Genomic DNA, 18,073 nt, shown 5'->3' with positions numbered 1-18,073 from the left:
TAGGCGAGCATTTTAGCGATAGCGACCACAACATGGTACAGTTTAAGTTTGTTATGGACAAAGAAATCGACAAGTTGCAAAAAAATGTTTTGGTTTGGGGGAGAGTGGATTTTAGTAAAATAAGGCAGGATCTGGCCATGGTAGAGTGGGAACAGTTACTTGTGGGGAAATATACAGAGGAACAGTGGGGGGTATTCAAAAAGGAAATGGGGAGGGTACAGGCTCAGTATGTTCCCTCTAGGGTGATAGGAAGGAGTAACAAGCCCAGAGAACCATGGATGAATAGAGATATTCAGGTTACGATGAGAAGGAAAAGAGAGGCTTTTAACAGGTACAAGGGAAGCAAATCAGCAGAGGCATTAGTGGAGTACAAACAGTGCAGGGTGGAGCTTAAGAAAGCAATTAGGAGAGCAAAGAGAGGATATGAGAAAGCTCTGGCTGGTAAAAGTAGGGAAAGTCCCAAGATATTCTATGTATATCAATGGGAAGAGGTTAACCAGGGAAAGAGTAGGGCCCATAAGGGACCAAGGGGGCAATCTATGGGTGGAGCCAGAGGACATCGCTAGAGTGTTGAATGAATATTTCACGACTGTCTTCACCCAAGAGAATGAAGATGAAGGTATCGAACTCGGGGAGAGAGACTGCGAGGTTCTTGAGCAAATTGATATAGGGAGTGACAAGGTATTGGAGGTGTTGGCAGGCTTAAAAGTGGACAAATCTCCAGGTCCGGATGATTTGTGTCCCAGACTGCTGAGGGAGGCAAGGGTGGAGATCGCAGGGGCTCTGACCAAATTTTTAATTCCTCTCTGGCCACGGGGGAGGTGCCAGAGGACTGGAGAACAGCTAATGTGGTTCCGCTATTTAAGAAGGGTTGTAGAGATAAGCCAGGGAACTACAGGCCAGTGAGTCTCATGTCAGTGGTAGGCAAACTATTGGAGAAAATTCTGAAGGAGAGAATCTATCTCCACTTGGAGAGGCAAGGTTTGATCAGGGATAGTCAGCATGGCTTTGTCAGAGGGAGGCCATGCCTAACAAATTTGATTGAATTTTTTGAGGAGGTGACCAGGTGTGTAGATGAGGGTAGTGTAGTTGATGTAGTTTATATGGATTTCAGCAAAGCCTTTGACAAGGTCCCCATGGGAGACCTATAAAGAAGGCAAATGCACATGGGATACAGGGTAATTTGATAAGGCGGATTCAAAATTGGTTTAGTTGTAGGAGGCAGAGGGTGATGACAGAAGGATGCTTTAGTGACTGGAAGCCAGTGTCCAGTGGTGTACCACAGGGATCTGTGCTCGGTCCCCTATTATTTGTCATTTATATAAACGACATAGATGACTATATGGGGGGTAGGATTAGTAAGTTTGCGGTTGACACAAAGATTGGCTGGGTGGTTAACAGTGAGGTTGAGTGTCTTGGGCTACAGGAAGATATCGACGGGATGGTCAAATGGGCAGATAAGTAGCAGATGAAATTTAACCCTGAGAAGTGTGAGGTGATACACTTTGGAAGGAGTAATTTGACAAGGAAGTATTCAATGAAAGGCATGGCACTAGGAAGTTCTGAGGAACAAAGGGACCTTGGCGTATGTGTCCATAGATCTCTGAAGGCAGAGGGGCACATTAGTGGGTAGTGAAAAAGGCATATGGGACACTTGCCTTTATCAATCGAGGCATAGATTACAAAAATAGGGAGGTCATGTTAGAGTTGTATAGAACCTTGGTGAGGCTATAGCTGGGGTACTGTGTGCAGTTCTGATCACCACATTATAGGAAGGATGTGATTGCACTGGAGGGGGTGCAGAGAAGATTCACCAGGATGTTGCCTGGGATGAAACATTTAAGTTATAAAGAGAGGTTGGATATATTTGGGTTGTTTTCATTGGAGAAGAGAAGACTGAGGGGCGACCTGATCGAGGTGTACAAGATTATGAGGGGCATGGACAGGGTGGATAGGGAGCAGCTGTTCCCCTTAGTTGAAGGGTCAGTCACAAGGGAGCATAAGTTCAAGGTGAGGGGCAGGAGGTTTAGGGGGGATGTGAGGAAAAACTTTTTTACCCAGAGGGTGATGACGGTCTGGAATGCGCTGCCTGGGAGGGTGGTGGAGGCGGGTTGCCTCACATCCTTTAAAAAGTACCTGGATGAGCACTTGACACGTCATAACATTCAAGGCTATGGGCCAAGTGCTGGTAAATGGGATTAGGTAGGTAGGTCAGATGTTTCTCACTTGTCGGTGCAGACTCGATGGGCCGAAGGGCCTCTTCTGCACTGTGATTCTGTGAATAAGGGCCCCAGAAACAGGAGAAGCACTGGGGTCCATGTTTTCTCTCCCCGGCCCCGGAGAGCACATGGATGATAGGTGAATGGGACCTGGTGCGAGTTAGGACACAGCCAGTAAATTTTAGATGAGGTCAAACTTACAGAGGTGGCAGGGTGGGAGGCCAGCCAGGAGGGCATTGAATAATGCCATCTTGAGGTAACAAAGGCATGGACGAGGATTTGAGGTTTCAAAGTAACCCATTTGTTGTATGTGAAGGAGTTTGAGATTCTTGTTGAGAACCGTTATACGTGTCCATGTAGATCGAAATCATTATTTTATTCAGTGCAGAATTATTTGTTCACCTTGTTGTGTTTCTTTTGCAGTACTCTGGTATTACCAATTACCCCAGGTCCTACCCTCCTTCTGACCAGTACCCCGATCAGAGGATTGCACCTCACATTACTCAGGAATCGCACCATCTGCTCTACCCTAAACCCATTTACTCGTACAGGTAAAGTCAATGTTGATGATTGGGTCTATGATTGTGCCAAGCCACCATTTTCAACCGTTCCTGTATGGTAGTTGATTCTAATCTCAAAACAGAAGCCTGAGCTTCACATGATGGAATAGATCATTTGGGGTGAATAGCCTGTTTCTGTGCTATACATTCTATGTAAATAAAGCTGCTATCTAAGAACCGGAAAGAAGCCAACATTTAAACAACATGGGCCAGGATTTTACGGCCCCTCCCACCCGGTGGGATATTACGATCCCGCCGAACTGAATGGAGATTTAAGTGGCTCTCTGCACCCTTCGGAGTGGGGAGAGACATGCCGCGGTGGGGCCGTAAAATCCTGGCCATGGATTCATAGTTTAGTATAGCACGGAAGGAAGCCATTAGGCCCATTGAATCTGTGCTGGCTTTTTGTTAGAACAGTTCAATTAATTCCGTTCTTCTCACCCTGTCTCATATCCCTGCAGTTTTTTTTTGTCCTTCAAGTGTTTATCTAATTTCCTTTAGAAAGCTGCTGTTGAATCTGCATTCACAACCTTATCAGGCAGTGCATTCAAAATCCTAACTACGTGTTGCAGAGAGGTAGTGAGGTGGAGTTTAAGGAGGGAATTCTAGGGCCTTGGCAGCTGAAGGCATGGCCACCAATGGAGGAGTGTGTAAAATTGGGATACTCAAGAGGCCAGAATTGGAGGAACAGAGTTAACTTTGAGGGTTGTGGGGCAGTAGGAGGTTGCAGAGAAAAGAAGTGGGTGAGGCCATGGAAGGATTTGAAAACAAGTATAAGGCTTTAGAAATTGAGACATTGCTGGACCCAGAGCCAATGTAGCTCAGCAAACACAAAGAGGACAGGTGAATTGGACTTGGTGTGAGTTAGGGTACAGGCAGCAAAAAATTTGATGAGCTTATGATTATGGAGGGTGGAAGTTGGAAGGCCAGCAGGAGAGCATTAGAAAAGTAGAGTCTGGAGATAACAAAAGCACGGTTGTGGGTTTCAGCACCAGATGAGCTGAGGCAGGTGGAGATGGGCTATGTTATTGTTAGAAGTATACAGTCTTAGTGATGCAGAGGATATGGGGTTGTTGTGATGTATAATTTACAATCTATCTGTCAGTGGCTATTCACATTATTAAAGATCAATTGTCCTATGGTGTCAGTATTAAATACCACCTGGATGGAAAACTCTTTAACCTCAGTCACCTCCGTACCAAAACTAAACTGACCACATAGACATACATGATCTACAGTTTGCGGATGACTTTCGTGACATTGCCCACTTTGCGCCCCTCTCGATCTCTTCAATTCTGGACTGTGTATCAGTGACATGTTAGAGCGCTCGAGAAATTCCATCAGCAATGCCTCCACCACACCCTCCGGATTCAATGGGAAGACCATCAAACAAACGCTAGTGTCCTTCTTGAAGCCAGCTCCACAAGCATTCAGGTAAAACTCCTGCAAATGATGGACTGGGAACTGTGACCGGATGGCCAAAAAGTGTCTCTCCCGCCAGGTCCTGTTTTCTTAACTTTCAAATGGCCAACATTCTAGGGGATGGCAACAACTTGTCCATCACACTTTGAGTCACAACATCTTAATAATGAAGTAGAGTGGCAGAAGAGAAGAAATGAAAAGGAAGCAAATCCTGCACTCCGAATCCTACTACCTGCCTCATGTGCCCAAAGATCTGTGGATCAAGAATCAACCTACTCAGTCACATGAAGATCCATGGCAAAAATTTGTGACCCTGAATAGGCATCATCTATGAATTGAAGGGCAGACAATGATGATGACAATATGCTAAAAACCCTGTTTTTTTTTCATTCATTCATGGGATGTGGGCATCGCTGGCTAGGCCAGCATTTGTTGCCCATCCCTAATTGCCCTTGAGAAGATGATGGTGAGCTGCCTTCTTGAACTGCTGCAGTCTATGTGGTGTAGGTACATCCACAGTGCTGTTAGGAAGGGAGTTCCAGGATTTTGACCCAGTGACAGTGAAAGAACGGCAATATATTTCCAAGTCAGGATGGTGAGTGGCTTGGAGGGGAACTTACAGTGGTGGTGTTCCCAGTTGACAGTTATTATCCAGGTATACAGTTGAAGGATGAAAGTCCACTTTAGTGAGATAGTGAAGACTGTCAGTGCTTTGAGATCCTTGACTCAATAGGAAATCAGCACTTTCAGAAAGAGGCAAATAGGCAAAATAAAGCTTGAGGGTTCCCAGTGAGTGAGATTTGTTGTACAGAACAGAAAAATCGATATTTACTAGTCCCATTAATAATCTGTTTGGTAACAGAATTTCAACTCAACTCAATGCAACTGAAAATATAACAGGACTTTGTGAGGGGAACTGAAGAGCTAGAGAAATTAAATAAAGACAGAAAATGTGGTAATCAGCAGGTCAGGCAATATCTGTGGAAAGAAAAACAGAGTTAATGTTTCAGGTCTGTGACCTTTCATCAGAACTGAAATCTTGGGCAGAATTTTATGGTCAGGAAGCAGGCGGATGTACCTCCCGGTCCAAGGTAAAATCATGCATGACCCAAGGTCAGGTCAGGTCTCCGACATCATTATGCCCAATTTCAATATTACAGAAGGTGACTGGGGCCTAAAGTTGGAAACCCACCCGCCTTCCACCATGTGGTTTAACGGTGGTCGCTTAGGCTGCAAGTCGAGCGGGAATTGTGGCAGGGTACTCCAAAGGGCTCCAGGGCAGGATAAGAGCCAGCACCAAAGTCATACATTGAGGATTAGGAGGCTGCAGCGGAGTCAGCAGAAGAGGTCAGTGAAGTTGTCTTCTGATCACTTGGTGCACAAGTTTGATGTTGAACTTGTGAAGGGGTCTCACTGAGAAGAGGGGCTTCATCCAAGGAGAGGCAATTACAGGGCCGGTTGATGCAAAAGGAGCCAAAAGTGCCATGGGAATAGTCTACCCTGGTGGAGTCTTCTCCAGTGAGGAAGAGGGAAGGAGAAAGAGGGAGAGGAGGGAAGCAGGCCAGAGGCACCATCAAGCATCCTACCAGCAACATGAGCTGGTGATGCTGAAGGGCCGGAAGGCCAGCAAGGGAAATGAAATATGTCCAATGAGAAGATATTACCCTGAGGAGAGGGTATACAGGCAACGCTCCTTCAAATGAGTGAGTGCCAGTGTCACAAAAGGCTACATCTCTCCACAGAGGTGGTGACATCCATCCACAATATGATTGCTGGGGAGATAAGTTTCAGCTGTGTGGATGGCCATCCCAAGCCAATGGACCTAAACTTTGATGTCTCAGGATCCTTTCAAGGATCAGCAGGGGATCAATGCATCATCTTGCAATCTGCAGCCCACCACTGTACCAACCTAGTCATGGACGCATTGTTCAGGAGATTGGAAGCCTTCGGACTGTTCACCACTGATGACATGAGCGGAGAGAGTGAGAGGCTTTGCGGCTGCTATGGGCTTTCCTAAAATGCAAGGGGCCATCCTTGCAGAGAAAGATGGAACAGTGCACCCTCTGAGTTCCCCTCCTCTTCCTCAGAGGTTAAGGCCAGTCCCTCGGCAGCCTGAGCAAACATCGTCTCCGAGGGACCTGCTGAAGAAATAGCATGGATGAGTGCAACAGGAGGAACACTGAGCAAAAGTACATATATCTTCGACATCGACCTGCAACACATGATGTGTGGCTCAGATGTGGTGATCTCCACCCATTGCACCACACATGTCCACCCCATCCTCTGTCCCTTCCAGACTCTGTCACTGTCATGGCCAAGAACCTTGGCCTCTTCTCTGCCAAACAATCTAACCTTTGCTGATTGATCAGATCCAGGATGTCCTCCACCATTTTCGTCAGCACTACCCAAGTTCAGTACTTCACCACCTATCATTAACCTTTCACAGGCTTTGTGGGCCCTCTCCTCCTGCGAAAACAATGGGAGATTGATGAGTTCCATATCTGGATGAATCAACCCCTCTGACCCATTATCTTTGGTCCTTCTGCACTGTACATCGGGGCACTGCTTCCCTTGTAGGTAACACCCCCAGCCAACACGTCCAAGCCACCAAGAGCCATATATCCACATCCCTGGCAGACACCTCCCATGCATATCGTCCCATAGTTGCATGAGCACATTAACCGCTTCCTCACTCAGCCTTGCACAATGTAAAAGGTAATTCACCCTTTTCCTGCATTGCAGCCAGGTCTAATGCACAACTCCATGGCTACTGACTACCTCTGCCACCTCCATCCAGGTTTCTTTGTCAGATGGGGAGGTCTCCTTCTGCCATCCCATGTTCACTGACAGCCTGGAGGACAGTACTCACACGGAATCATAATTAAACTATGGAGCTGTCTGTAAATGATCCTTTGCTATTGCTATAAGACCATAAGACGTAGGAGCAGAAGTCGGCCATTTGGCCCATCGAGTCTGCTCCAACATTCAGTGAGATCATGGCTGATCTGATAATCCTCAGCTCCACTTCCCTGCCTTTTCTCCATAACCCTTGATTCCCTTACTGATTAAAAATCTGTCTATCTCAACTTTGAATATACTTAACGACCCAGCCTCTACCGCCCTCTGCGGTAAAGAATTCCACAGATTCACTGCCCTCTGAGAGAAGAAATTACTCCTCATTTCTGCCATAAATGGACGACCCCTTACTTTGAGATTATGCCCTCAGGTCCTAGAGTCTCCCACAAGAGGAAACAACCTCTCAGCATCTACCCTGTCCTGCCAAAGTGCATAACCTCACATTTTCCCACGTTATATTCCATCTGCCAGGTTTTTGCCCACTCACTTAACCTGTCTATATTCCCCTGTAGATTCTTTGTGTCATCCTCACCACTTGCCTTCCCACCAATTTTTGCGTCTTCCGCAAACTTGGTGACAGCACATTCACTTCCCTCATCTAAGTGATTAATATGTATTGTAAATAATTGTGGCCCCAGCACTAATTCCTGTGGCACTCCACTAGTTACAGGTTGCCACCCTGAAAATGTCCCCCTTATCGCAACTCTCTGTCTTCTGTTAGTTAGCCAATCCTCTATCCATGCTAATATACTACCCCCAACACCATGGGCTCTTATCTTATTAAGTTGCCTTATGTGCGGTACCTTATCGAATGCCTTTTGGATATCCAAATATATTATTACATCTACTGGTTCCCCTTTATTGATCCTGCTTGTTACCTTCTCAAAGAATTCTAATAAATTTGTCAGGCATGATTTCCCCTTCATGAAGCTATGCTGACTCTGCTTGATTATATTATGCATTTCTAAATGCTCTGCTATTACATCCTTTATAATAGACTCTAACATTTTCCCAATGACGGATGTTAAGCTAACTGACCTTTAGTTATCTGTTTTTTGTCTCCCTTCCTCTTTGAATAAGGGTATTACATTGGCAGTTTCCTGGGACTTTTACAGAATCTAAGGATTCTTGGAAGATTACTACCAGTGCATCCACTATCTGTGTAGCTACTTCCTTTAATATCCTAGGATGCAACCCATCAGTTCCAGGGCAATTTATTGGCCTTTAGCCCCGTTAGTTTCGCAAGTACTTTTTCTCTAGTGATAGTTATGTTATTTATTTACTCTCCCCTTTTGCCCGTTGATTATTTAGTATTTTTGGAATGCTATTAGTGTCTTCTACCATGAAAACTTATGCAAAGTATTTATTCAACTCCTCTGCCATTTCCTGGTTCCCCTTTATTATTTCCCCAACCACGTTGCCTAAGGAGCTGATATTCATTTTGGCCCCTCTCTTCCTATTTATATATTTAAAGAAGCTCTTACTGTCCATTTTATATTCCTTGCAAGTTTACCTTCAATGTTTATTTTCTCCCCCTTTAATTTTTTTTGGTCATCTTTTGTTAGTTTTGAAAACTTTCCCAATCCTCTGGCTTACCACTAATCTTTGCCACATTACGAGCAGAATTTTCTGCCTGTCAGGGGTTGTGCAGCCAATTAAGGCCCACCCAGCGTGACATCCGTCCTGAAGTGCTGTGCACTCCCTGTGCAGGGGGGATTCCCTAAGCAGGTCTGTGCTGAAAGAGCCCACAGATCTCCCCGAGGCAAAGTGCTGCTTCAGGGAGATCGCTTCAACTTTAAAAACTGTGCTGAACGAAGAAGAAAAAAATCATTGACATGTCCCCTCACGTGACAGTCACATGAGCTGGGACATGTCAATTACTTGAATGTTAAAACTTAATAAACATTTTTAAAACCCTCATGAAACCTCATCCTGCCCGTGGATAAGGTTTCATGTCTTTTTGGGAGCCTGCCCGCCAACCGTAAGGTTGGACGGGCAGCCCTGACAACGACCTCAATTAGGTAATTAACAGGCCTTAATAGGCCTTAGACAGTTAATCGGCTGCGCGCCCACCGAACTGAAAATCTAAATGAAGCAGGGTGACGTTGGGATGCATGCCCACGTCACCCACTTCATTTTACTCGTCGGCATGCAGGTCCCGCCCCCACACGCTGACCGGGAAATTCTGCCCTATATGTTTTTCTTTCAATTTGATACTATCCTTAACTTCCTTGGTTAACCATGGTTGGTTTATCCCCCTCCTAGAATCCTTCTTCCTCACTGGGATATACCTTTGTTGCGAGGCATGAACTATTTTCTTAAATGTCTGCCATTGTTCAACAACCATCTTTTCTACTCAACTCCTTTCCCAGTTCACTCCAGCCAACTCTGCCCTCATTCCTTTGTAATTCCCTTATTTAAGTTTAGCACAGTCCTTTCTGACCCAAGTTTCTCACTCTCAAACTGAATGCTAAATTCTACCATGTTATGGTCACTGTTTCCTAGGGGATCTTTTACTCTGAGATCATTTATTCAACCTGCCACATTGCGAAATGGCCTGATCCCTGGTTGGATCCACAACATATTGTTCTAGGAAACTGTTCCGAATACATTCTATGAATTCTTGCTTGTCACTACCTCTGCCAATTTGATTTTCACAATCTACATGAAGATTAAAGTCACCCATGATTAATGTAATGCCATTTTTACATGCCATCATTATCTTCTGATTTATTCTCTGTCCTACAGTATATCTACTGTGCGGGGGCCTATAGACTACTCCCACCAGTGTCTTCTTCCCCTTGTTATTTCTTTCCTCTGCCCATATGGATGCTACATCTTTTGATCCAAGATCATTTCTTGCAATTGTGCTTTTTCAATCTCGCATTTACAAAGCTACCCACCACCTTTTCCTTCCTGCCTATCCTTTCGAAAGGTCACATACCCTTGAGTATTTAGTTCCCAGCTTTGATCTCCTTGTAACCATGTCTCCATAATGGCTATAAGATCTTACCCATTAACCTCTATTTGTGCAGTAAATTGATTTATTTTGTCCCAAATACTATGTGCATTTAAGTCAAGAGCCATTAACTTTGCCTTTTTACCATTCTTTTCCCTTTGACCCTATTTGCTGTTGTTTTTTTATGTTTGTCCACTCTGTCCCTTCCTGTCACATGCTGGGTACCATTACCGAAATAGCTGCCCTGCAAGGCCGCCATATCTTTCTGCTATGTAAGCATACGTATCCCCTCTCCAGAACCCTCCCTCCACTCTATTTAGTTTAAAGCCCTCTCTATAGCCCTAGTTATTTGATTTGCCAGGGCACTGGTCCCAGCACGGTTCAAGTGAAGCCCGTCCCACTGGAACAGCTCTCTTCTACCTCAGTACTGGTGCCTGTACCCCATGAACTGAAACCCATTCCTCCCACACCAATCTTTGAGCCACACATTTAACTCCTTGACTTTATCTACCCTATGCCAATTTGCCCGTGGCTCAGGTAGTAATCCCAAGATTACCTTGGAGGTTCTGCTTTTTAATTTATCTCCTAACTATTCAAATTCTTTCAGCAGAGCCTCCTTTATAGTCCAATCAATGTCATTGGTACCAATGTGGACAACGACAACTGGATCCCTCCCCTCCTACTCCAAGTTCCTCTCCAGCCCTGAGGAGATGTCCTTAACCCTAGCGCTGGGCAGGCAACACAGCCTGTGGGACTCATGCTCACGGCTGCAGAGAACAGTATCTATCCCCCTAAAATGTAATGTCCCCTACCACTACTACATTCCTATTTCCTCCCCCAGTTTGAATGGCTCCCTGTACCACGGTGCCGTGGTCACTTCACTCATCCTCCCTGCAGTCCCCACTCTTGTCCACACAGCTTGCAAGAACCTTGTAACTGTTGGACAATTGCAGGGGCCGAGGCTTATTGAACATTACCTCCTGGGTCCCCATGCCTGCTTCACCTGCAGTCACACCCTCATGTCCCTGATCACAGACCAAATTTGCATTACCTAATCTGAGGGATGTGACTGTCTCCTGGAGCAAAGTGTCCAGATAACTTTCCTCCTCCCTGATGTGGCGCAATGTCTGCAGCTCAGACTTCAGCTCCTTAATTCGAATCAGAAGTTCTTCAAGCTGCAAACTTACTATAGATGTGTTCGCTCTGGATCACCTTGGTGTCTAGTAGCTCCTACATGCTTCAGCAGCAACACATAACCTGCACTATCACTATCGTATTTTATATAATTTATTAATTAATTACTCTAGTATCCCTGCTCTTTACACTTTATTGTAATTCTTTTTACACCAGTATCGATCTTATACTTAACAAGTTATTTCTAAGAAAAAGAAAAAAAAAGACAAGGGACCTAAACACAAACTAAAGGCCTTATTTTTACTTTAAAGACTAGAAATACTCACCAATCCACTTACCAATCAGCTGCTCTCCACGCTCTTTTCCCTCTCGCACTCTTTAATGGCCTCTTGCCTCTCTTTCTTGAAGCTCTTTAATGGTTGATGGATGAAAGTTGTGGCTGACTCTCTGCAAGCCCTTGCGGTGTCTGAGCTTCTATCCTCAGCCTCCTGTAGCTCACAGTGAATCAGGAGCAATGAAACTGACAGGATCGTGGTAGCCCCTCTGCAGCTGCCCTTCACTGCATGTCTCTGCACTGCACTCTGACCTTCTCCTCCATGAACCCCCCCCACCGGCTTGAGAGCAGAATCTCACTGCTGGTGTCCCTTTAAACCTCCCATTGGCAGCTGCTTCTGCTGATGAGCCTCACCATCACCACCTCCAAGCCTGCTCTGGCCCTCCCTGTTGCTGGTTTCCTGCTGGCCGGCCGTGAGTTGACTGGCCAGTGCCTGATTGACGCAGGAAGACAGGACTGGGTGAGAGCAGACGATATACCTGTTTCCGCTTCCACCCATGTCACCTGCTCACTCCCTGTAAAATTCTGCCCATTATGCTGTTTCCTCTCCACAGGGGCTGCCTGATCTGCTGAGCATTTCCAGCATTTTCTGTTTTTACTCCAGATTTTCAGCATCCACAGTATTTTGCTTTTGTATTGAGGTAAAGATATGAATTTGATCTGTGATAAATAACAAACACATTCTCTGCATTTCTCTCTCTAGCATTCTAATCTTCATGGCACTGAAGAACAGTATAGCAGGAAGTTTGCCCGTCAGTGAGATCTACAACTTCATGACTGAGCATTTCCCGTACTTTAAGGTATGTTAACCATTTAAATGTGAATTCCTACTTCCTCAACATATTAACAATCAAACCAGGAAGATCCAATTTGCAAACTTCAATCTGCACCGAAATCGCTGAACTCAGCTGAGCAACGGTTAGGGTGCAGAACAGGTCTCAGAATCTAGAGAGAGATAATGATTGAACTTGATTTTTTTGTTCATGGGATATGTGTGTCACTAGCAAGGCCAACGTTTATTCATTGTACCTAACTACCCTTGAGAAGGTGATGAACCACCTTCTTGAATACAACTGATTGGCTTTTTAGGCCATTTCAGAGGGCATTTAGAGTCAAACACATGGCTGTGGGTCTGGAGTCAAATGTAGGCCAGACCAGGTAAGGACCTCAGATTTCCTTCCCTAAAGAGCATTAGTGAACCAGATGAGTTTTTATGACAAACCAGTTATTTCATGGTCACCATTATTTTATTTCAGATTTGTCTAATTAATTGAATTTAAATTCTCCAGCTGCTGTGGTGGGATTTGAACTCATATCTCTAGATCATTAGTCCAGGCCTCTGGATCACTTGTTCAGTAAGATAACCACTGTTCTGCCATTCTCCACATTATTGAGTATTATGCTGGTACTCGCTGTTCTGGCTCAAATATAAAAGGAATAACTGGAGTGAGATATCTTCATATGAGGAGAGGCGAACATTGCAAAAGAAATGTTTCACTCAAATCAAAGCACTAAAATGCCACCTGTTAAATTTTGCTCTGTGAAACAGTTTATGTTTCTAAGCTAAATAATCAACATGTACACAGAGTATTCCTCCTGGAACCATGCCACCACTGTTACCTCTGGGTGGTGATTTCCTGCTGGCTTTGTTCTTTCAAGGACCACTTGTAGCAAGATTTGCTGTGTGGTGGTCCAGTGTTATGACACAGCAGATGACGTGCCAGGCAGATCAAATCCACAAGGGAAACTCGATCCTGCTATCACAATGGTTTTGCAATTTATATTTGCAGAAATTCAACAAGGCTCCTTAGACAGCACCTTCCAAACCCATGACCACTACTGTCTAGATGGACTAGGGCAGCAGATTGATGGGAACACCACCACCTGGAGGTTCCTCTCCAAGTCACTCACCATTCTGATTTGGAAATATATCGCCATTCCTTCACTGTCGCTGGGTCAAAATCCTGGAACTCCCTTCCTAACAGCACTGTGGGTGTACCTATACCACATGTAATGCAGTGGTTCAAGAAGGCAGCTCACCGACACCTTCTCAAGGGTAACTAGGGATGGGCAATAAATGCTGGCCCAACCAGTGAAGCCCACATCCCGTAAATGAATTTTAAAAATTATTTCGAGATGCATGCCCTGAATTCAGTAGCAATAAGTCCACCAAGACTTTAGAGATTTTTTAGAAAACTAAATTAAACACTTAATAACAAAAGAAAAGATTTTAAGCACATACATAGGTCTATAAATTACTACTATAATAACTCCTAAAACCCCTAATTAATCTGGCTTCTAGTTACACCCCCATTAAGGCAACAATAAACAAAAAATAGATTTTAAATAAATTCCGGCCGGTTAACACAATACCCTGGACAGTAGAATTCAAAGTGGCTTTTCCCAGCTTCAGTTTCTGTAGACAGCAGACTTAATGCACAAATACTGGAAGCTTTTTACACTTCTGGTGGATCTTATAATGCCTTCCCTAACACATAGCCTCCCTTCCCTTTATACATGTTTCTCCTTTTTAATGTAAATTCCATTGTTCCCATATGTCTTTGGAACTTTACCTTTCTCATAATATAAATCTCTTCATGGTGATAATATTATCAGGAACCTTTGGGAAAAATAAACACACCGCTTGGCCTAGCTTCTCTGGCTAGGTGTAACATCCTGCCATCTCTTTTAAATTCAAATTACCCTGATTTATCTAAGAATGCAAATTCTACTCACCTCACATTCTAAGACTTCAGCCATGTTTACGTATTTAGCATTTCAAACCCAGCTTCTTTTGATGAGTCAAAGCCTCCAGACCAGCTGTCTCCAATTCAATTAAATCCCACACACACACACACACACACACACACAGAAACTATCCAAACCCTACTATTAACCTACTTTTACAATAACTCACAACAATATTATGAGAATTATTATATTTTCATGACACTAGCATGTCTTCCACTTGTAAATTATGGTGAAATCGAAACCACTTGTTTCCAGAAAAATTTCAACATGCTAAGTTGATTTCTCATGGCAGAGGCATGAGGGAGGAGCTGGCCAGAATTGACTGGGAGATGAGCCTAGCAGGAAAGACAGTGGAACAGCAATGGCAGGAGTTTCTGGGAGTAATTTGGGAGACACAGCAAAAATTCATCCCTAGGAAGAAGAAGCATACTAAAGGGAGGATGAGGCAACCATGGCTGACAAGGGAAGTCAGGGACAGCATAAAAGCTAAAGAAAAAGCATACAATGCGGCGAAGAGCAGTGGGAAACCAGGGGATTGGGAAGCCTACAAAGACCAACAGAGGACAACTAAAAAAGAAATAAGGAGGGAGAAGATTAAATATGAGGGTAGGCTAGCCAGTAATATAAAAGAAGATTGCAAGAGTTTTTTTAGATATATAAAGGGTAAGAGAGAGACAAAAGTGGATATTGGGCCACTGGAAAATGACGCTGGAGAAGTAATATTGGGAAACAAAGAAATGGCAGAGGAACTGAATAGGTACTTTGCGTCAGTCTTCACGGTGGAAGACACGAGTAACATTCCCAAAGTTCAAGAGAGTCGGGGGGCAGAGGTGAGTATGGTGGCCATTACCAAGGAGAAGGTGCTAGGAAAACTGAAAGGTCTGAAGGTGGATAAATCACCTGAACCAGATGGATTACACCCCAGAGTTCTGAAGGAGATAGCTGAAGAGATAGTGGAGGCGTTAGTGGTGATCTTTCAGGAATCACTGGAGTCAGGGAGGGTCCCAGAGGACTGGAAAATCGCTAATGTAACCTCCCTGTTTAAGAAGGGAGTGAGGCAAAAGACGGGAAATTACAGGCCAATTAGCCTGACCTCGGTCGTTGGTAAGATTTTAGAGTCCATTATTAAGGCTGAGATTTCAGAATACTTGGAAGTGCATGGTAAAATAGGGCAAAGTTAGCATGGTTTCATCAAGGGGAGGTCATGCCTGACAAATCTGTTAGAATTCTTTGAGGAGGTAACGAGTAGGTTAGACAAAAGAGAGCCAATGGATGTTATCTATTTGGACTTCCAGAAGGCCTTTGACAAGGTGCCGCACAGGAGGCTGCTCAGTAAGATAAGAGCCCATGGTGTTAGAGGCAAGGTACTAGCATGGATAGAAGATTGGCTGTCTGGCAGGAGGCAGAGAGTGGGGATAAAGGGGTCCTTCTCAGGATGGCGGCCAGTGACTAGTGGAGTTCCGCAGGGATCAGTGTTGGGACCACAACTTTTCACTTTATACATTAATAATCTGTTTGAAGGAACTGAGGGCATTCTGGCTAAGTTTGCAGATGATACAAAGATAGGTGGAGGGACAGGTAGTATTGAGGAGGCGGAGATGCTGCAGAAGGATTTGGACAGGTTAGGAGAATGGGCAAAGAAGTGGCAGATGGAATATAATGTGGGGAAGTGTGAGGTCATGCACTTTGGTAGGAAGAATAGAGGCATAGACTTTTTTCTAAATGGGGAGAGAATTCAGAAATCTGGAGTGCAAAGGGACTTGGGAGTCCTAGTCCAGGATTCTCTTAAGGTTAACTTGCAGGTTGAGCCGGTAGGGAGGCAAATGCAATGTTGGCATTTATTTCAGAGGACTAGAATATAAAAGCAGGGATGTGCTGCTGAGGCTTTATAAGGCTCTGGTCAGACCACATTTAGAATATTGTGAGCAATTTTGGGCCCCGTATCTCAGGAAGGATGTGCTGGCCCTGGAGAGGGTCCAGAGGAGGTTCACTAGAACGATCCCAGGAATGAAAGGCTTAACATATGAGGAACGTTTGAGGACTCTGGGTCTATACTCAATGGAGTTTAGAAGGATGAAGGGGGATCTGATTGAAACTTACAGAATACTGAAAGGCCTGGATAGAGTGGACGTGGGGAAGATGTTTCCATTAGTAGGAGAGACTAGGACCTGAGGGCACAGCCTCAGAGTAAAGGGAAGACCTTTTAGAACAGAGATGAGGAGAAACTTCTTTAGCCAGAGAGTGGTGAATCTATGGAATTCATTGCCACAGAAGGCTGTGGAGGCCAGGTCACTGAGTGTATTTAAGACCGAGATAGATAGGTTCTTGATTGGTAAGAGGATCAAAGGTTACGGGGAGAAAGCAGGAGAATGGGGTTGAGAAACTTATCAGCCATGATTGAATGGTGGAGCAGATTCGATGGGCCAAATGGCCTAATTTCTGCTCCTATGTCTTATGGTCTTATGGACTGGATAAACCTGCCCCCAAGGTAATGCTCTGGGGACTCGGGTTTGAATCCCACCATGGCAGATGGTGGAATTTGAATTCAATAAAAATCTGGAATTAAAAGTCTGGTGATCACCGTGGAACCATTGCTGATTGTTGTAAAAATCCATCTGGTTCACTAATGCCCTTTAGGGAAGGAAATCTGCCATCCTTACCTGGTCTGGCCTACATGTGACTCCAGACCCACAGCAATGTGGTTGACTCTTAAATGCCCGCTGAACAAGAGAAATTAGGGATGGGTAATAAATGCTGGCCGAGCCAGTGACACCCCATATCCCATGAATGAATTTTTTAAAAATTTAGGACAAAGCACACTTGAATAATCAACAGTGGACAAAATTCACATGTACTATGTAGTCACAGATCCTCAGGGTACTTACCCTTTAACAATCAACCAATTTCTAATCATTTCAATGCTCCCTCAGTACTGCCCATTGACACAACAATGCAGCACTCCCTCAGTACTGCCCCTCCGACAGTGCAGCACTCTCTCCGTACGGCCTCTCTAACAGTGCTACTGACCCTCTGACATAGCAGCACTCCCTCAGTACTGCCCCTCCAACATTGTAGCGCTCCCTCTCTACTGACCCTTCAACAGTGAAGTGCTCTCTCTGTACTGAACCTCTGACAGTGAAGCGTTTCCTCAGTAATGACCTGCCAACATTGCAGCAGTCTCCCTGTACTGTTCCTCTGACAGTGCAGCACTCTTTCGGTACTGTTCCTCTGACAGTGCAGCACTCCCTCAGTGCTGCCCCTCCAACAGTGCAGTATTCCCTCAGTACTGACCCGCCAACAGTGCAGCACTACCTCAGTACAGACTCTCCAACACAATAGTGCAGCACTCCCTCAGTCCTGACCCTCTGACACAACAGTGCAGCACTCCCTCAGTACTGCCCCTCCAACAGTTCGGTGGTCCCTCAGTGCTGACTCCCCGACAATGCAGCACTCCTGCTGTACTGTTCCTCTGACAGTGCAGGGCTCCCTCGGTACTGACCCTCCGACAATGCAGCGCTCCATCAGTCGGAGAAAGCATATTATCTAAATGTTGAGAGATTGCAGAGCTCTGAGGTGCAGAGGGATCTGGATGTCCTAGTGCATAAATCACAAAAGGCTAGTATGCAGGTACAGCAAGTAATTAGGAAAGCTAAAAGAATGTTATTATTTATTGCAAAGGAAATTGAACACAGAAGTAGGGAGGTTATGCTCCAGTTGTAGAGGGCACTAGTGAGACCACATTTGGAGCACTGTGTATAGTATTGGTCATCTTATTTAGGGAAAGATGTAAATGCATTGGAAGCAGTTCAGAGAAGGTTTACCAGATTAATAACTGGAA

General features: G+C 44.8%; 1 protein-coding gene across 1 annotated transcript in view; it reads left to right on the top strand.

Moving 5' to 3' along the window:
- Positions 1-18,073, top strand: part of LOC144684173 (forkhead box protein N1-like) — an 87,387-nt gene that overhangs the window by 40,620 nt on the left and 28,694 nt on the right. Inside the window, exons 4-5 of the mRNA XM_078547833.1 lie at positions 2,643-2,770; positions 12,188-12,284. Of these exons, the coding sequence (XP_078403959.1) occupies positions 2,643-2,770; positions 12,188-12,284 (225 nt within the window). The remainder of the gene's footprint in view (positions 1-2,642; positions 2,771-12,187; positions 12,285-18,073) is intronic.

This window comes from Cetorhinus maximus, chromosome 9, assembly GCF_964194155.1.
Source record: "Cetorhinus maximus chromosome 9, sCetMax3.hap1.1, whole genome shotgun sequence".
NCBI lineage: Eukaryota > Metazoa > Chordata > Chondrichthyes > Lamniformes > Cetorhinidae > Cetorhinus > Cetorhinus maximus.
Note: the sequence above shows the minus strand (reverse complement) of the source record. Positions and strands in the feature narration are given on the sequence as shown.